General features: G+C 39.3%; 1 protein-coding gene and 1 long non-coding RNA gene across 2 annotated transcripts; one reads left to right on the top strand and one right to left on the bottom strand.

The window, feature by feature from the left end:
- The first annotated feature begins 11,002 nt into the window (after positions 1 to 11,002).
- Positions 11,003 to 16,004, top strand: LOC130553297 (uncharacterized). The gene is made up of 2 exons (XR_008962844.1): positions 11,003 to 12,218; positions 12,787 to 16,004. It is a non-coding gene; the product is annotated as an uncharacterized LOC130553297 (long non-coding RNA).
- Positions 15,516 to 21,389, bottom strand: hapstr1b (HUWE1 associated protein modifying stress responses b). The gene is made up of 4 exons (XM_057332179.1): positions 20,998 to 21,389; positions 19,748 to 19,831; positions 17,106 to 17,381; positions 15,516 to 16,751 (listed from the first exon to the last, which is right to left on the bottom strand). Exons 1-4 carry the CDS (start codon positions 21,191 to 21,193, stop codon positions 16,510 to 16,512), a joined length of 798 nt encoding a protein of 265 aa, XP_057188162.1. The 5' UTR covers positions 21,194 to 21,389; the 3' UTR covers positions 15,516 to 16,509.
- Between the last annotated feature and the right edge of the window lie 277 nt (positions 21,390 to 21,666).

Genomic DNA, 21,666 nt, shown 5'->3' with positions numbered 1-21,666 from the left:
CAGAAAATCTGGAGTCTGTCTATCGGTCTCTGCGTGCGGTGTCAGAGCGCGTTTAGTTACGCGCACGGGTGAAAGCATTACTTTTACTCATCACTGGGCACTAAAAGGTCCAGATGTCTTGTGGAGAGACTCGGTCGAGGCGGTGCAATGAAGAATAAAATGCGTGCACTGAAGACGGTCCATCATGTAAGTTTGGATCATTTGTACTGGCTTAAATAAACGAGCACAAATAAAAAAACGTGAATGCCCAGTCAAATCATCCTAATCTAATCTAAACTGTGGCATAATCCATATGCACAGCAACTGATACAGTAATAATGCGCGCGCACGTTATAAACACATTTACATTGATGTTTTATCTGAGGGGATCAGTAGATATTAATATCACACACGCACGAGCACGTCACAATTTAGCCTATGGAAGCAATGTGCTTCCATCCATTGCATTCAAGATATGCATTAATGCGCGTTCCATGGTATTCGAACCCACGTACTTTACGCTCCTAACGCAAATCTGTACCAACTGAGCTGCGAAATGTGAGGAATTTGCGTAACTACTGCGCGCACGAGTTCATGCGTGGACATGTTGTGCCGCTAAGCAAAATGGCAATGACAGATTTACACACACAAACGCAGGATCGTGATCAAGTAGTGCAACGGAAGTTCAGCCTCTCGCATCAACTCGTCTGCAACAGTGCGAGTGCACGCGCGTTTGATTTTAAACGTGCACGAGAGGTCAGTGAATCTCGGAAGTGTGCTGTGAAACCCGATTACAATCATGTCACTAACACGATGCTTGCGAAGAACTGATCATTTCTCTTTGTACTGTGTGCGTGTGTATGTGGGCACGGGAGCGCGAGAGACCCAGATCTAGCCATTTTTAGATAAGTCATTTCTCATTGGCTTAACGTACCGTGAGACGCTGAACGTTCACGTAGCGTTTAGGTGTGTACTGTACTCGTGTGGGTGTACGTGTGTGTTTGTGCCAAACAAAAGGAGATGAGTGATCTGCGTTGCGCTTCGAACGAATAGTGCATGTCTGCGCGTTTGCGAGCGAGTATTTCTGAGTTTTTGCCAGAAGTGCGCGCTCTGCCTACACAGAGAAGAAGCCATGAAAATTCATAAGGGCGCGACGCCTACTCTCCAACACTAAAAATACAGAAGGAGATAGTTGGAGGCAGAAGAGGAAGAGAGAAGGGAAGAGCATCGTACACGTGGCGCACAAAGCGAGGCTTCTGTAATCTTCACACTAAGTCACAACCTTTTTTCTCATCTTGTGCATGTGTGTTTCAGGTAAATGTGTCTGACTTTCAATTCGGTTCTCCAAGTGTGATGCGACCAAAATCCAACTTCACATTATGTGGTGAAGCAATGTACAGGATATTGGATCTGATGTACAAAAACATGAGTGTCACAGAGGTCATGGGTTTGATCCCCAGGGAACACACGTGCAGATAAAAATGTGTAGATTGCACTGTAAGTCACTTTGGATAAAAGCACCTTACAAAATGCATTAATGTAAAAGTAATGTTCCTGAACTTGTTGCAAGCGGTTTATTTGTGTACGATATTTATTTTTATTTTTTTGTCTTCCTCATCTCCGAAAGGACCCTCCAGTGACTCAGTCGACTGGCCGAACATGCCATTGGATAATGCAAGCCAATAGGCAATAACTACTTCGGTATTGTTTCAGCAAACTAATATTGTTTTAGGATTTAGAATAAAAGTGTACATTATAATTTCATTATATTTCTATATAATATTGATATTTCATTGTATCAGAGTAGCTTTATAATAAATATAGATAAAGAACAGGCAAAAAATAAATACATAGTATATATTACAAAATACAAGTACATTGGCTGTACCAACTCGCAAAACAGTAAAAATATCAAATATTTCAAAATACCTAATATCACAAAAGGTGTCATATCAAAATATGAACACATGATATTGGTAATGCTTACTTTAACCCGTAACAGTAATTGCCACATTGTGGTTATGTAACTATTAAGTAAATATAAAAAAGCTCAGGGCCACGCTATATTGTCCGACATGTATACTAAAGAAAATCAATAACTTTGTCAACATACCAGTTGCTGGGAGAGATGCAAAACATAAATGTGTCCTAGTGCTATTATGAACGGATCATAAGCAGTATCGTAAGACATTATGGTTGCATTATACTGTTTTAAAGCTAGCTTTGCAATGCATTATATAAAAGCTTCAAGTACAGAGTTACCTAATTTCACACTAAACCTCAAAGTTTTTAAAATAGGCAAATTAAAACGCGTGTGCGTAGACCGCGAGCACTGTCATGCACCCGGAGAGTGTCGGTCCATGTGAATATGCTCATTCATAAAGTCACTTGGGAGGCAAACTGCACAAATAAAGCAAAGTTATGACTCTAATTATGCGTACAAAAAACATACCAAATGGGAACTGTTTATGCAAATGCACATGCAAATGAGCATTATTTTAGGTGGGTTCCCAGTTGGAGGCAGAAATCAAAATGTTTAGATTAAATATAGCGCCATTAGACGTGCCGTGACGCGGAACGTGATGAAATTTCATTTCAATGAAAGACTAATACAGCGGAGTGGTCATATGGGCGCAAGCTGCCTCAAGCGGACGTGTGCTTGAATAGTAAATCTGTAGTGTGCAATATGAAACGATTCGGAGATCTGACAACTATATTGGATCAAGAAAAACAGCTTAAGCTCCTGCCGCTATACTGTATAAATGTTCAAATATAAAGAATTCATCTCACACTTCATTACTCTCACTTGTTATGGCTTTTCGCTCGTGCCTTGTGGGGATAAATAAGCAATAATTCTTTTCATGCATCCGTCAGTAGATGCCAAAGCCTAATTTATATCTTACAAATGCGTGTAGAGAAATAAGAAAGGATGTGCAGAGGCTTGATGAAACCGTGAAAGTGTCTGCAGCCTTACGCAGGTGCCCCCCTACATGTTTAATTCATGCCGAGCGTTACATTTATTTTTTAATGTGATATCCTAACATTTAATATGCATCTCTTGAGCGTTGACTCGAGTGTGGGCTGCAGCGATGATGTCATCTTGACATTCTGAAAAACGCAGGCCAACTTCAGAAACAACACATGCCAGGAACATCGCAACGGAAAAAAAAACACATGGACAAAAGCTGCCATGGAACCACCGTTTCATTTTTAATATGTTTATGTGATAATATAGCCTTTCTTTGAGGGAAATTGTAAGTACAGAGAGGGGAAAATGGGTTCAGAGCACAAAATAGGCCAACGCAGAGGAAAATGTTATTGCTTGGAGGTTGTTCTTTTATAGCTCAGGAGATTTTCGGTTGTGTTTATTTAAAAATCAGCCGATCCTCAGATGTTTCTCCAAAATATTGATTCGAAGAAATTAAACGGAAACAATGTTGAAATAAAGCCGCGAAAAAATTATGATCAGTTTTTCTGATTTTAAAATGTACTATTTATAGGTATGTGTTTAAGTAAAAAGATCATTTTTGTTTCATTCTGTGAACGACTAACAATATTTCTCCCAAATAAAAATATTGTTTCTATTTGCATTTATTTGCAGAAAATGAAAACTGGAGAAACAGGTGAAAATAACAAGAAAAGATGTGCTATCTTTTTTCAGACCTCACTTTTAAGCAATGCAACAGTGATATTGTATTTAGAAAAAAGTTCAACAATTATTTATTCATGAGATACCCTCGAGTTTTCATGTGTCTTGTCATTCACATCGCTGTTGGATGACTGTCTCTCCTGAGGTTTGATTTACTTCAAATTCAACAGACACTGGACTGGAATGGCCACAATACATCTAGAAATGCTGCTTAACTGAACATTTGTATATGGTCTCTTAATTTTTTCAGAGGCTGTACATTAAAATCATGGAGGTGTAAAATAAATAATCTGGGTAAATTTGGTGAGAAACCTATGAGTTTATATTAAAATGTTTAATAATATTCACGTTTGATATTACAGAATTTGCAAATCTGAGCTGAGTTTGTGACATTGTTGAGATCTCTTCTGAAACAGGAGAAATATTTCAGACGCAAGCCAACGCTTTCATATGTTCTCCATTTAATCTCATTAATGTATTATAATTGAGATACTAAAGAGATCTCATCTGCGATTTTTCTTATGACAGACTCAACCCTGAGTCCCCACCGGAGCCTCTAGTGTGCCGCGGCTCCATCAATAAAGTCTAACTTTCCAGAACGTTACCGTAATTTGGAAATATTCAAGCAGGTACTTCACTTTTGATCCTAAGAACTTGCTTCTCAAATACCCTCCCTATGATTTCTACTTAAAATACCATTTAAGTCTCGCTAATTGCTCTCCAGAGGACAGAATATCAAACCCTTGAGTGATCTTCACTTTGAGTTCACTTTGTCAGGCGTACCTACTGTGAGCGGATCCAGTCCTGGGGCACAGGACACGAAATAAAGGTCTATCAGTAATTTCACTAGCAGTGGTCACAGCTAATTACTTCTGCCGGTGTGTGTGTGTGTTGTAGAAGGTTTTAATAGGGCAGAGACGAGGTCGGCACTTAGAAGTTCTCTTCCAGGGAGTCTCTATTAGACCCAATTGTGGCGAGAACACGTTTTAGAAACAGATGGACCAAAGTTTCCAGTTGGTCTGTAATATTAGCCCAAAAACACACGCTTTTACAGTATGTAGGGCAACCTGACCAAAGGTTTCAAATGAACTGACAAAGGTTTTCAAATTGAGCCTGACGTGTGTTTTTAATGTGCACTTTATTTTTCCTTATTAAAAAGTGTTGCCCCTGAAGAAGTTCCACATGAATTCGGTCACATTAAAACATTTCGAACGATTTCTAGGAAATCCAATGGAATATTGTCCACATGTGATAACGTATTTTTTTTAAAATAAGTTTAAGTCACGCACTCACATGAAATGAAGAATCATGTTGGATCAGTAGTTTAATAAAAACGGGAGCGGATCGGCTCATGGGGGCCGTCGAACAGTGCTACCCCATTTATCTCACTTACACCCCCATATAATTGGAAATTAATCAGGGGTGAATGCAAATAGGGGATTCGTAAGTTTCCATAGCTCAAATGGTAGAAAATGCTGTTATACGTGTCAAGGTTGTGAGTTTGATTCCCAAAGACCACACGTACTGAACCAGGGCTGGACTGGAACTTAAAATCGGCCCTGGCATTCTTGGCGGGGCAGGGGGTGCCAGCGGCGGCGGTGGTGTTGTTTGCGTTTCGGCCCATGCGTTTGGAAAAGTCCCGGTATGCCTGATGGCCAGTCCGGCCCCGTACGGAACCCTGAATACACTTTTTTCACCCTGAATATGTTTGTGTTAAAAGCATTTGCTAAACATTTGAAGGGTACTTTTTCAAAGTCGATGGACTTTTTCTCACACCTCAGGAATGTAGTCATATGGCCTTATTATTTGAAACTTTTATGGTGCTCATTGGAATTTCATGAAAAGTACCACAATCTTTACTAATTCTCTTTTTGTGTTTCACAGATAAAAGACAGTGATCAGTATTTAATGCAACATGTTCGGGCAAACGATACCGTTAACATAGGTTTCCGACTCCGATGTACACCTTTCACCTCCTCGGTCGGATGTCTTGCCCTATACAAGAGCTCACACAGATGTTTCCAACAATTCGACTGCATGCATTATTAAATTTCTTCCTACTGTGATGCGTCTTCAAATGGATCTTGTCAGGGAGCAACTTCACAGAACGTTGGGCCAGAAACCCTCAGAGAATGCTGTAGGGTACCTTTAAGCGACCTGTGGGAGGACTGATTCCCATTGAGAGACGCAGCGAGCAGAAACCAAGCAAGGAATCGGACCCTTGGGGAGCCTGTCCTCTTTTAATTGGCAGTGGGCAATTACTGTACTAAAGTTAGAGGGTTTTTTCAGTCTTGCTAACTCATTAAACATATATTAGAGGGTTTGGAATGACTGTGGGGTTTCTGGGACATTTGGCTGGGAAGAACCGAGGGAATGTGTGGGAGAGCTAGGCAACTTGACGGCAGTTAGAAGGTGTGGAGACCAGCAGGCTTTTTCTGTCACTGGAGATGGAGCCGGATATCTCACAAAGAATGAACAATGCCATGCACCGTAAGGTCCAAAGCTGGATTTTGAGTGCCGACAAGTGTTATTAAAGGTAAAACCCTGTTTTAAAGTTTTATTGACTGTGGATTTTAAGACTTAGGAGAGATAAAGTGGGGTTTTCTTAGCTTAGTATATTGTTTGTTTCCTGTGAGAAAGAAATATCACAAATTAAATCTCTCCAATGTCTCATTTGTTTCTCCTAGTGAGCAAGGGGAAAAACGGAGAGGAAACACAATTCTGTCCTGTCTGTGTGGTATAGGATGCAGAGACAGCTGTAAGTAGGCCATACGTATAGATTTACCTGAAAAAGCAAAAAACACTTTTTAATAATTAATTCCGTAATCTAATGTCTCCTTTAAAGATTAAATGGGTCATATGGCGCGAACACGTGTTTTTCTGTGTCTTTGGTGTGTTATAAGTTGCCCATGCATGTATTAGATACGTAAAATTGCAAAAATGAAAGTGTCGGAACAAAAGATGCATTCTATGTAAAAGCGAATGCTCACCCAGACCTGCCTGAAACGCCTCGTGTAACCACACCCCCACAAATCTACGTCAGTTCGTGGTATGAGTTGACTAAGACCGCCCAAATGTATACGCAAGTAAGGTGGGCGTACCTGTCAGTACAATTGCTCTGGAACCTGATGTTCCAAATATGGTAAGAGGCGTTACATTTCCGTCACACGCTTGCAGTATTCGACCAATCACTACGCACCGGTTAACTGGCCAATCATAGCAGAGCATTTTCAGAGCAATGAGCTTTGTAAAATAATAGCGCGTTTCAGAGAGGCGGGGCAAAGAGGAGATACAAACATGCACGGTATGTGGAAAATACAGCGTTTTTGAACCTTAAGTCGTGTATACACATTGCATTACATCTAAAACAAATTATATTATTCGTTTTAGCCGTGTCATATGACCCCTTTAAGAGATCTCAACAGGGTCTTAAAACGTGAAAGGTCAGAGATTTAAAAATGAAAAAAAGGTTATTATAGTTTATTAAAACTACAACTTTTAAATATTTCCATTTATAGAAATCTAATCAAATATAGGCTTAAATATTAATTGGAAAAAATATAAAATAAACGAATATTAAAATGTTGCCTTAGCAATAAACTGAAATAAGTTGAGGCACTGAAATAATTCATTAGAAAATATATAAATGAAATGTAAAAAATTAATAAAACAATTTATAGTAATATAAAAATAAATTAAACAAATATAGTCATATAAAATAGTATAAATAAATAAGACATAAAATCATATCCTATAACATTTAATTATAAATTGTAAATTATAAATTGATTACACACATAATTGCTAGAAATTGAACTAAAATTTACATCAAAATAAAAAATATGAAAAATACAATAAAACTAAAAACGAATTTATAATCTTATAAAACTCTCTCTCTCTCTACTGTAAACCATGCAGGTCTCATATCATTGTCACTTGCTATGTGCCAAATGTTCACACACACACTCACTTAACCGACTGCTATCCTGTGTCATGAGCTACTCTTTTGACTTCTGGAACTTTGATCCATTATCACTTTAACAAGCACACACACACAGGTCCTGAACTGTTAACAGAATGATATTTATTCAGACAGACACCCTCTAAGAAGCTCTGTTATGTAGGTAGCGGCTAAACCGTTTAGGGCTTTATAAGTAGTTAAAAGAACTTTAAAGTCAATGGGGTGATAACATTGGGGTTATCGTGGCCTAATGGTTAGAGACTCAGACTTGTAACCCAAACGTTGCCGGTTCGAGTCTCAGTACCAGCAGGGATTGTAGGTGGGGGGAGTGAATGATCAGCGCTCCCCTCCACCTTCAATACCACGGCTAAGGTGAGACCCTTGAGCAAGACCGATCCTCCCAACTGCCCCCCGGGCACCGCAGCAATGGTGTTCACGGTGTGTGTGTTACTCACTGCTGTTTGTGTGCACTTGGATGGGTTAAATGCAGAGCACAAATTCCGAGTATGGAACCCCATACTTTGCCTCACATCACATCACTTTCAATATCACTTTTTCTCTTTCGTTATGTGATGGTATTTTCTGGACCTGGTTAGAACGCTGGCAGCTGCATTCTGAACTAACTGTAGTTTGTTAATTGATGATGCAGGACAACCACTAAGCAGTGCATTACAGTAGTCAAGTCTTGAGGTCACAAATGCATGAATAAGCTTCTCTGCGTCAGCAACACATAGAATATTTCCTAATTTGGCAACATTTCTAAGGTGGAAGAAGGCTGTTTTTGTGACATTTGAGATGTGATTTCCAAATGAAAGTTTGCTGTCTAATATCACGCCTAGGTCTTTAACTGTATTTGTTGGAGTACAGTACAGTGCAGCCTTCAATTTGCAGGTTATACTCCGAAATATTCTCCTTACATGTCTTTGGTCCGATAAGTAATATTTCTGTTTTATTAGAATTTAAAAGAAGGAAATTACTAGTCATCCAATGTTTTATATCTTCGATGCACTCTGCCAATTTGGATAGTTGGAAGGAATCATCTGGTCTTGATGAGATATATAGCTGAGTATCATCTGCATAACAGTGGAAGCTAATTCCATGTTTTCTAATAATGTTGCCAAGGGGCAGCATGTATATGGAGAATAGCAAGGGTCCTAAAACCGATCCCTGAGGTAATCCATAATTTACTTGCGTTAGATTTGATGATTCCCCATTTAAATGGACAAATTGACATCTGTCTGATAAGTAAGATCTGAACCATTGTAGTGCCTGTCCCTGAATACCGGTATAATTGTGTAAGCGATCTAAAAGTATGTTATGGTCTACAGTATTGAACGCAGCACTAAGATCAAGCAGGAGTGAGATGTTACCTTTATCTGATGCTATAAGCGGGTCGTTTGTCATTTTAACCCACGCAGATTCAGTGCTATGATGCGGTCTAAAGCCTGACTGAAATTTTTAAATTTATTTTGTAAGAAAGAGCACAACTGAGTGGACACTACATTTCTAGTATTTTAGACAGGTAAGGGAGATTTGAAATCGTTTCCTAGTTCATTGGGGTCTACATTTGGTTTCTTGATAAGAGGCTTAATGACGGCCATCTTAAATAGTCCTGGGACATGGCCTAGATTAATTGACCAGTTGATAATGTTATAAATGGGCTCAATTGCAATAGGTAGTAACTCTTTTAATAATTTAGTTGGTATGGGGTCTAATTAGCATGTTGTAGGTTTAGATGTTACAATGTTTAATGAAATCTTCTTGTTTTATAGGTGAGAAACACTGTAGCTTTTCTTTTGAGGCAATGGTTGGTACTAATTCATAGGACAACCTATGAGCCTACATACCAATCTCTGGCTTTATGTGCAGGCTTTTAGTTCATTTTAGTGACTTGCCAGTAAATTCACCATAGTATGTGTTCAGTCGTGTCTGGTGGGGTATTAATGAGATTTCTCGATCTAGTCAGTGATGGAAAAAGCATGTTTCACCAAACTACATTTATATTTGAAGTGTTCATTTGCGATAACTAGATCAAAAGAATCATGTTTTCATTGTGCATTCCAAGTAATATCTGGTTTTGCAAATAAACTCTTCATGTATTTATTTTTAGTGAAGTAAAAACTATAACAGATTATAAATGAAAATCTGTTTGATATATTGTTATAAAGAAAAGTTTTAGGAATTTAAAAATTAGAAACTTGAAAAATAGGCCCCTTTACCTGTGTGCAATCCCATAATGCACTGCAATAACAAGTGTCCACCCAATGTACATTCAATGTTTTTTATTCACTCCGTCAAATGGACTTTATATTAGTGAAGGAATAAAGGAAATAAATGATGGTATGGGGAGATTTTAGACACCCAAAGATTTTATTTCTTAAAAATATGTTTTAACTTGTTGGATTTTCAATGTTCTCAATGAAAGTCCTCATCTACAAAATCCTTATGACATTTTATTCATGTATGTTTGTTTTACAAGACAGATGAGCTGAGAGAGAGAGGAAATGGACCGAACTTGAACCTGCTTCCCCTTGAGCACATGCACTACCCAGTATGCCACGACTCCAACAGAGAAATATAATTTGAAAAGTTGTCTTCCTTCCTTGCGGGTTCACGCTGGGGCAGAATCACCAGCGTCTCCCCAAGACCAGCTGTTTGGCTGAATTTCCCAGTCCCCTTTACAAAAACATTCCAATCAGTGCCATTCATACCAAATGAGATGTATAAATGCCAGAAAGATGCACCATGTAGTGCCCCAGCTAGCATAAAATACTTGCAGTAACATGTACGGTTTTTCCGGCTTCCTCCAGATTGTAGCGTTTGGCAGAAGCGTAGCCATCGATTTCACTGGAGGGGACATGTTGAACATTGAAAGATTTCAATGTTTATTGTCTGAACATTATGGGAAATTATCTTTCGTTTTTCCGCCTTTCAAATGATACTTTTCAATCTGGCCGACCAGGAAATGTTAATAGGCGAAAGTCAGAGCAGACAACTGCGTGAGCTTGTAGGATCACCAGCTGTCCTTCTCTTCCAGCTGTAATTATTTCTCAACCAGAATTCCTCATTTTAACACGTTTGATGGGCTAGATTAGAATTTGATTTAAACGGATCAGAAATCACAGGGGACGACGCAGCTTTCGATGTGTGCCAATGCCTTCGAGATTTCTGGTAATCTATGAAATTCCAGCTTCAATAAGAAAACCTGAATTTGCACTCGGGCCTTCATTATACAAAACCCTGAGCAGCCGTCAGCTATTGGCAGTTTTATGAGTCCTGTCTTCTCTTGTTTTGTTGAGCTGCTTTGCCATTTCACATGCAGATCACTTTTTTAACATTTACAGGAATCAGGAAGCATGTACATCAGGATCATTATCCTTTAAAGTAAGTTTAATCTTTAATTTTCCCAGAAAGAAATACAGTGCCTCTAAAAAAAATATATATATACAGTATATTTACATATATTTTATATATATATATATATTAGAGCTTGATTATTTGTTAAACAAGTAAACAAATACAGTTACAACCTTCTGAACTAAAATGTATTTTGGGAGAGCGTAAAGAAATGTGGAGACACTGACCTGTGGAGTGATCCGTGAGCATTAACCATTGTGCCCTAGAGCAAGACACCCAGCTGCAGGTAGCTCTAGGGCAAATGTTATTTAAAGTATACTATAAATGTCAATCAAAACATAAATATTACATTTAACATTGCTAGCAATAAGTCAAATAAAAGCATTGTCAGTTTAATATAAACATAATGGCATTGTATTTGACATGGGTATACAAACTCCCTTTTAATATACAAACGAACAAAATAAATAAGCAATTATTTTATTTCAGTTGTGATCAAGAAGGCTTTTATTTATGCATTCCTGAACTGTCAGATGTATAAACCACTTTATTGAAGATTGTGTTTTGGGGGTTGAGGTCAGACTTGCTCATTTCTCCTCCCTGCTAAACGCAGGATGATCATCTTGGGCTGCTCCTGTGGTCACCATATATTATTCAAAATATAGTGCATAGGTCCATGCTGAGTCCTGCGAATATGTGCGTGTGATTGAGAGAGAGAGAATGTTCCGGCTGTGAGAGCTCTCATCCCAGACAGCACACCCTGCGGGAGATAACGGGAGAAAGATAGAGTAAAAGAAAGAGAGAGAGAGCGAGAGAGTGCATCTGGGGAATGTAAGACTCAAACTAAAGTTAGCATATTTCCTGTCCATTCTGATAAGTGCTCTCTCTCTCTCTCGTCTCTCTCTCGTCTCTCTCTCGTCTCTCTCTCTCTCTCTCTCTCTCTCTCTCTCTCTCTCTCTCTCATAATATACCTCATATCTCATAACATAATAGATATTTTTATCAATGAAGGGCCGCTTATCAAAACGTCTTATGTCTCAATGGAAGTCTATAGTTAAAGCATACAAGAATGAACTAAAACTGAAGGATGAATATATTCATCAGGAATTCATTAGATTGTGATTAGTGGTCGTTTCATCCTATGAAGATGGACCTGAATGTGAATTTGCAGAGGACTGTGGCAATCTACCCCCTCCTGCAACACAGCTGTCACATACTTTTGAGGAGACTTGGACCTAGAGTCTAAAGGTCAAGTTCACCCGCGAGATTATGGTAATATTTATTTTATTAATGCTGTCATTTATATTACATTAGGTTGAACCGGCTTTAAATCACTGGGCTGACTATTATCTTTTCCCTTTTACTTTATTTTGTATGCGGGTATGTGTTTTTAGTGCTATGAAACATGCCAAAAAATAAAACTGTTTTATTACTTTACTTTAAAATGCATTTCAAAATGCATTTTTTGAACGTAAAACAATGCATCAAAAACAAAGGTATTTTGCTATGAATAAACATGCGTGGCCCACGTGATTTAATTATAAGCAATTTCAGAGCAAGTTAAAGCTTTTGACAAAACAAACGTTTTAGGAATAACCTGGACTGATGAACCGTGCACAGAAAAACCAAGAAAGCTATCAATAAAAGATTTTGAATTTGATTTCAAACATCTTATCTTTGTAAACCCATCAAATATGTGTCCTTCCTATAGATATACAAAGATGATGTTGATAAAAATAGGCTTATGTTCACTCGTGTTTTTCTGAGATGCAAGTAATCTCACAGAAGCAGCCTGAGGGTCCTCGCTTTGTCTCTGACGCTATCTTTGCCATACACACAGAGTTGCCCTTAGACAGACGTAATAATATTTTGGAGGCGCTCCGGGGCTTGGTGTTGTAGACCATTCAATACATGAGAGGAGCAAAAGCGTTGCAGCTGGAATGCAGTCAAAGATGGATGAGAGAACCTCGGGTGCCAGTGAAAGATGGAGGCAGACACGTTTCAGAGGAGAGATGAGGTGAGGTCACAATCATCTTCATTTTGCTCCAAACCTGTCTGACCTTTTCATTCTTCAAACGTTAAAAATCTAAAAATAATAACCTTGCTGTTTTCCATACAATGAAAGTGAATAGGTGCAGCTGAACTTGAAAAATGACAACAAATAACCACAAAAATAGTCCATACGACAGTCCATGCCCTATATAATTCATGTCTTCAGAAGTCATACGATAGCTTAATGTGAAGCACATTCTGAATTTAAATGATTTGCTCGTTTTTTCATTCTCACATAGCGCTCAAATGTCATTCATGTTCAGGTACACGTAGATACACGGCACACTGCACCCATAGTGGGGTGTCAATCTTGTCGTGACACATTTTGAGGTGCTTTTATCTCATTTGTGGAGTTCGACAGCTTCAGTCCCCACTGATTTCATTGCACGCAGGACATCCTGCCTAAAATCTCATTTTGTATTCTATACAAGAAGGAAAGTCAGGATGAGTAAATGATGGCAGAATTTACATTTCGTGGTGTGTATTAGGCTAACGTTACTCTATTTCCATGCCCTTTTACTACCTTGACTCTCTCCCTCTCTCTCCTTCTACCCACTCATAAAGCTTTGTTTGTGATTTTTCTCATTCAGCACAGCACCAGTGAGCTCATCTTCTTTACAGAAATGTATCTCTCTCTAAGCCCACCCTTCACATTTCTCTTCAAAGAGACGGAAACATCACCTCTAATTCACCTTTTTACACATACTGCTCAAAACAGATCCCGTTTGCTCATTTACACACAACCTATGTCGTCGAGACGGGATCTGCAAGGGCAATTTAGTTTTTTACGCACTTGATTTTTCACGCTTTTGTCGTCACGCTTCTTTATGTTGTTAACTGCCGCCTCCTAGAGGGGGATGACGGACATTACGTGGCGTTACAGATAAAAACAGCCCCGGTTTATCTTTGCTGGGAAGGATAAATATTACTTCTGGATATGTAACGTGTTGCTATGGTGACGGGCTCATGATCATCTTTACAGAAACGCGGCGAAACTAAGATGATTAGGAAGACAGCGGTGTAAAGGAATGCAGAGCCGATGAGATTGTACGGAGCGGCGGGCTGTTACCATAGTGATAGTGGATTGTTACATCTCTGATGCGCGCCCACTCGGCGCGGGCGCGCTCACGACCAACGTGAACTGTTATTTTATCAATGAAACAACAGGTTGCGGAACATTAAGGACTGAATGTAAAGAGCTTTGTGGAGGAGAGACGGTTAAAGGTAAAACGAAAATGAAAGGTACAAGATTGTTCTAAAAGAAGAACTAGAGGTGCAACAAGGATTTTATTTCAAATATTTTAACTTATACTGTACGTTACAAAAACGTATTCATGCCAACCACACAAAGATTTAAAAAAAGAAATTTTATTTCTAGTTTACGTTTATATGTAACTTACCTAGATGGCTGCATGACTGAGGCCAAGACAAATTTCCCAGATATGGGACAATAAAGTGCTCAGTGCCGATATTCTATTGGCACCAAAGGTTTAGACTTAATGCAATACATTTTATATTTAATCTTCACAAATAAACTTTTCTTAGTGACCATTACTGCACAGATTAGCCTGCGATGCTCTTGGAAATTATATCCTGGCCCTAACTTTGAGAGCAATTCTGTGACTTGGCATGCAGTAAATGTGAATGTGTAAAATTATTTGGAGAATTCACTTAACAGTCAATAATAAAAGTTACGATTGAATGCCAAAATGTTTTGCATCTACTATGATTTCATGTGTATGTTCTTCCAATAAATATTTTATTACTGTATGTATTACTGTACGTCTTGGTTTAAAGATAACATGGGCCTTATGCTGCATCTAATCAGGAATATCTGTTATCTTATGTGCAGGTCACCTTTTACAGTTTTACACAATGTTTGATCACAATTTTGCTTCTTGCAGTTTACTTAAATCCAGTGCTCGAATTGAGGGAGGCTGGGGGGGTTTGGGATCTCTATAAGAGGTCAAAAATAAGCCTATGGGGTCCTTCAGATATAAGGACCTATATAAGGAATAAGATACAAAAAAATCGTGAATGAATTATTTAGAATAATTAAGTGTATTATGTCTATTTGACTCTGTATTTTAAAAGTACAGATTTTTGCCCCCCCCAAAAAAAACGTCTCACGGAGACACTCTCCCATCACCACCCCCATAAGATTTATGCATTTTGCAGAGGCTTTAAAAAAATAGAAATGATTTAAATTTAAATCAAGTGCTTTTAGACAGAGTATAACTAACATACTCAACACTAATACACGAGCTGGCCTTAAATATCCTATTTGTCATGTCTACCTCATAAAAACATTAGTTGTTAGTTATCCAAGAATTATGCCGTTTTGATTCCTATTCAGATAAATTCATTAAAGTGCTGAGAAACAGCCGAACACACGGATGACAGCAGCCATTTTGAACGCATTGTCATTAACAGCTGTTGTTGACAGGCTGTCAATTAAACAGTAACAGATTGTACATTTAACACAACACTGTGTTTAGTCAACATATTGGTGTTTTAATCCCACTTCCCAGGATGTTATGATAATCGGTTATAAAAGTGAACAGTGTGCAATGTCTGACATAAGACTACAACGATGGCAGAGAGATACGTAGTTAAAAGCTTGATTTCTTTAATGCAAGAATCATTATTGTACATTAACAATTCAATGGTCTCTGCACAGCTTTTTTTTTACAATATGTACCACAAGTCTATGTCAGCACCTACAGGTATTTACATTACATAATGTTACACTGGAGACAAAGGTGCTGGGGAAAGTGTGTGAAAACAGGATGAATGAAAAAGAGAATGAGATGCTCTGGAAGAATGCTGAGAAACTGAAGTATTGAAGAAAAATAAGATGTGCATGACAGCAGACGTATGGCTATCGCAGCACTTGTGCCTGCTACTGGAGCAGAATTAAACGAAGGCAAACGAAAATTATGAATAACATCGTCAATAATATTAAAAAATAAAACTTGTTGCTTTTGATGCCGCAGTGTGGTAACTGAGAGCTGGGGCAGTGACAGATGCTGGAGGAAGAGGCAGGTACCACACGCAAACACACCAACACAAAACTGACCATTCGCACCCTCACACACACATCAGACATGTACTCCCATACAGTAAAACACACACACACACACAATTGAACATATGTAGCTCAATATATTGCGAACATGCACACAATGATGTTTTTCTTGTTCCTGCGTTCAATCGTGTCAGTTCAGCCTTTAACACAAATCTTACACGCACACAAACAGTCAACTCACACAACAATATAGTGAACGGTGTTGTGTGTTTGTCAACAGAATCCTATGGAAGGGCACTTAGGCCTCTGCACTGAGCACCGCCTCCCACTGATGACCTCACTGGGCTCTTGTGACCAATCCGAGAATGTGCTGGGCTGTGGTGAGCACTGTTACTGGTTGCTTTCATTTCCTGGCCTGAATAAAGATGCGAGGATGAGTGAGGAGTGGCATTTTCTCACTTCGCAGTCGTTTTTCTTAAGAGCTCAGATCAGCCTATTGCGTTTGTGAGTGGGCGAGTCTGTAATGACATCATTGCACTGGGCGGAGCTTCGTTTCCGATTTCCGTTGTCGAGGTGCAGCGCCATCTCCTCGGCAATGAAAGTGTTGAGGTCCACATCATGAAGGCCGTTTCTGCGACGGCTGGGGGCAGAGCTAGCGCTCAGGTGTGTAGGTGAACCAGGGGGTCCAGAGCGCATACTGATACTCGCCATTGCTCCGCTTAGACCTTAAAAACACAGAAACCAAGACACAGCGTTAATGATTGAAGTATTAATTGATACAACCCTTGACAATGCCATGTAGACAAAAGGCAAAATGCTATTCGATGTTTCAAGCAGGGTTAAAATGAATAACCTAGAAAAAATGATTAGGTCTTTGCTTTAGTTTGCAATAGTACATGATACGCAATTCAACTAGACCAAAGCATGAAACCACCAAATAATAAACACATTAACAAGTCTCAGAGGAATCTAGTTTCATGTGTCAAATGTTGTAACGCAACTTCCGTTATACTTTTATATTCTTATAGTGTGAACATTTCAATTTCACAGCACTACACCAAAGAACTAAGTGTCCTCACCATGAAGCGCAATGGCCTCCCTGAAGGGCTGCAGATCGGTTTCTACAGAAGAACTTGTCTCCGAGGATGCGGGTCGGCTTGGCGACACCATCGTCAGTCTTGGAGGAGCTCTGGAGCTCCGTGGCGGTGGGGCTTTACCACAGAGGAAGCTGATGAGATCCTCACGTCGAATCGTCCGCCTCCTTTTCTTCACCCATGCCAGGACGTCTTTGTTCCGTCGCTGATGACCGATCTGGATACCCAGCTCATAACTGCGCTGATGGGCATCAACGCTCTCTGGAAGACAAAAAATCATACGCTACAAAACCTTATCAATGCTTCCTTGCGGTGTACGCCCAATGATACATCACTTCCTTAACTCAATGTCCCCTAAATTCAAAGGCTGCCACTCACACAAAGCACAGCACGTATTTATGTGAAGGAAAAACTTAGTTTAACTATTTATGACAATGAGATGTGTTTAATAGGGATGTAACGATTCACCGTGAGCCGGTTGAAAATCTGTTATAATGAGTGACGATTCAAATCGGGTGAGGTGTGAACCGAATCGCAATACATTTTTTGAACAGCAGGGGCCGCTATTTTCACTGCAAATCTAAACGTGGACATGCTGATATTTCTTAAATGCAAAAAAATCCAAGAAAAGCTCAGACAGTATTAGTTTGTTTATATTAAAGAGAGTTTTTCTATTATTAAGTTGTTATAAAATTGCAGTTTAGTTTTGTTATTTGAAATAAAACATTATTTTATTATACAAAGAAACGCGAAGCATTTAAGAAATAATGCAAGGGAAGTTGTTCATTTCTAATTTGTTTCAACTCATTTTGTAAAAATAAATCATGAGTAAATCGCATCGCATCGTGAGCTGAGTGAATCGTTACATCCCTAGTGTTTAATAATGTCAATATGCAAAGGACACATCTATAACATCTAACAAAACTGCATGTTTTTAACACAATTCATTTCCATACATTAAATTCTTTCAGCATCACCTCCTCATTAACAGCTGCACTGTTGTTTTTTCCAGATTATTTTCAATTTAAAATCTGTAACAGGCAACAACTAAAATGCCTTGATACATGTTACACTTTCTTTCAGGCTGTACCTGGACCAAAATAAAGTCTGCTTTGCTTGAGATGGAAAACATTTGTTTAAAGCTTAAATGCATGAAATGATACAAGAAAAAGTATCTTATTTGTTATTTATGAGAAATAAAAGATCAACAATCACAGTAGACTCCAAGACTTCGGACACACCGAGGGTCAGGGTTCACCAAACTTGGACTTTCCTACGCAGTAGAATGGACGCGTTTTCACATTCGCTTGCACTTCCGGTCTCCCACGTACCCATCTGTATAAACAAAGGCAGTGGAGCACGAATGTGCGGTGTGACCGCTCCTTTACTGGGAAAATGCTTAGCCCCGTTACTCACAACCAGATATTTAACAGCCAAGTGCTAAAACATCTCAATGAGAACATCATATAAATAACGTACGCATGTTCTCAAAGGCATGTTGGTGCATGCTGTTAACTGTGATTAAGAGATGAATCGGGTAGATACACAACAACGGAGAACAGAATGAAACATACTGCATCTACATGTATCCAACTCATGCCCTTCTCAAGGCTACTGAACACCCTCGCATCCTGTCATACCCGCTTGTACAAACTACCAAATAAAGAAATACCAAATCAGTTGATATGCAAGCAGTCATGTCCAGTATACACCTCCCTGTTCCTGACAGCTCCTAATAAAGTGACAAATCACCCATGACATCTCACATCCTCCATTCATTATCCCAACCAAACTAATCATTTCTGAAGCATGCTATCAACACCAGCAGTGACTACATTACATAAGTCAACGGTGCTCCTTTCGACTTAACTATTCTGAATTAGTCATAACGATGAGAACTACTTCCACTATTACAGTTCAGACAGATTGTATCTGGGAAAAGAAACTGATCGTTTTGATCAGTCAGACATGTAGTTTCTAAACATGTGAACGAGTTAACAAATACTGGCAGCTGCTTAAAGTCTTCTTGACATGAGGCCATTAAGCAAGGAAGTACAAAACTACAAAGTTTTCAAACAACCGACCAGTCAACTCATGTAAATAGCTATTGACTAGTATCTTCGCATAAGTGCTTTAGAAAAGAAATGCAAGTCATTTAGTCATAATTGACAGATGCAGCTTTTTAGAGTGTGTTTGCATGTTACCGTCCTTCCAGCCAACACAAAAATCCACTTGGACAAGTTCGTCTCATAACAAGACTTGACTGCATGTACTCCAAGTCACTTTTGGTAAAAGCGCCTGCCAAATGCATTGATGTAAATGTAATGTAAACCTAATGGACAGTGTTGTTGTACAGTCTGTTGCTGAGGTTTTCACTCCTGGATATCTATAAAAAATGCTGAAACAAGCTGAAATTGTGAACTCTTCACAGCGATCTTACGCAAGCTTTTCTATAAGTTTGTGATGTGGAAATACCAACAGTGCCATGTGTTAAAACAACGCAAAACCTTGACATTCTTATGTTCACCTATACAGTGTACTGCAATACAACAGATTCTAAACAAAAGGGGAAACTAAAGCAATAGCAGATTAAACACACATTACATGCAATAATCGTTTTTACTTACCTTTATATAGATTAGTAACGGCAGTGGCAGCATTTTGAAATGGAACCCACAAGGAAAGCCCCTGTTGTTGTTGACATACTCTATCTGTGGGAGTGAACAGAAAGCTCAGGAAATGTTTACATTGAAGTGTAGGCACTTTATTTCCTGTCCAAAGAACATATATTTGCCTGCTGTTGTAAAAGAAAACTGAACTCTCTTCAGCTTTACATATTCGTTACCTTCACAACCCTTCACACGGTTTGTCTCAATAACCCAGTGAACTGCCATCCCATAAGCACTTTTGGACATCACAAGATGTCAAAGGCGTCTAGGATACCTAGAAATGCTGTCTACATAGACAGCACACTAAGTTTTGAGTCACAGCCATTAATTACACGATGTCTATAAATGTGAACTAAATGTGATATGTAGCCAGAAGACTCTACGCCATTTTGTTGAGTAGCTTTGGTTTATCTGACTGTACCGTTTAAACCCATCTATAAAAATATTGTGATACTCTAAACGTATACTAGCTTTATTCAACATTTAGTTGAAAACAAAAATCGACAAGACAACACAAAGGCGGTGTAACGTTACAGCGCTGACACAATAACTCACAATCTTTGAACTTAGCCTGCTAATCCTGCCTTCGCCATTTTGTTTCGCATATTATTATTGTTTTTATAAAACAGCATATTTAATGCGTTTATTGCACGTACTGTATCTACAATTGTTGTGTTTACACAAGCACTACGCGAGAACTCAAAATAAAGAAGCTTCGGGTAGTAAATCGAGTTATTTTCACCAGACGAACTCCTCCCTGCACTTCGCCATTTTGTTTCGCGGATAGACAACCGGCCGGGAAAGGTTTAAAAATATCAGTAAAGATCAATAAAACTGCCTAAATTGACTATACAATGTCTTATTAAGGAGTGTGAACGTGTAAAACGTGATATCTTTGGACTTTATTAACACAAAATACGAACTGATCCGCCAGTATGTCACTCCATAGCAACTTAGCATCGATGCTAAACTCGTAAACGCCACCGACCTTCAAAACAAACACACATAAAATAAAAAAAACTCTGAAATAAAAGTCTAAACGTGTGCTTTCATTACAAAACAAAACCTTTTTATATTCTCAACTAGATTAAATTAGACTCAACTCGACGATTAACCGTTGAGCATATCAGTTAGTGTCCTTTGTTTGGCAGTATGACACAATTAGCATGTTAGCCTCCTATGGCGACGCTACGTTATGAATTTCACACCTTTATACAATTGCGCGACGGCTGTGGCGGAGTTCTGGAAGAGGTGCCAGAGTTTTTGTTGGCTCTGCTCGGTTTCCTCCTCGCTCGGTTCCTGCTGCTCGGCCTCGGCTAGGCACTGCCGCTCCCATTTGGAGAACCAGTGCTCGGGTCCGTGTTCCTGGATCTCCGCTTCCCCCTCCTCCTTCTTCTCCTCCATGGCCACAAAAACGGTTAAACCGTTGCTATAATGCTGTAAAGTGCGTTTTGAAAAGTTCTCCGTGACGATTAAACCCGACCGTGGTCGTTTGTCGGTGGCGGCCTCATCGACAGCTGTTAGTTTACGTCTGCATAGCGAACGGTGCACTTCTCAGCGACAGCGACCTGGCTGCGACGCCACACAGTCGATGAAAACAACTTAACGTTGCCTGCCCTCAAACCCCGCCTCTCTGAGTTACGCTCGACGCTCGACTCTCGTTGGCCGTTGAAGCGCAGGGGCGTGGCGTGTTGACACCGGCTCGACTGTTTATTAGATGTGTCAACTGTATGTCATCTGTCACGGGCCAACAATGAATGCAGACCACGCCCATATTTATGTGAAGCGCTACACCGCATACTTGGGCCTCAAGTACACTGGGTAGGAATGCGGGATTGCGCAAGCTGCGATAATGAGCCGCTATTCATGCACTGAAT

The sequence above is a fragment of the Triplophysa rosa genome, linkage group LG4 (assembly GCF_024868665.1).
Source record: "Triplophysa rosa linkage group LG4, Trosa_1v2, whole genome shotgun sequence".
Taxonomy (NCBI): Eukaryota; Metazoa; Chordata; class Actinopteri; order Cypriniformes; family Nemacheilidae; genus Triplophysa; species Triplophysa rosa.
Note: the sequence above shows the minus strand (reverse complement) of the source record. Positions and strands in the feature narration are given on the sequence as shown.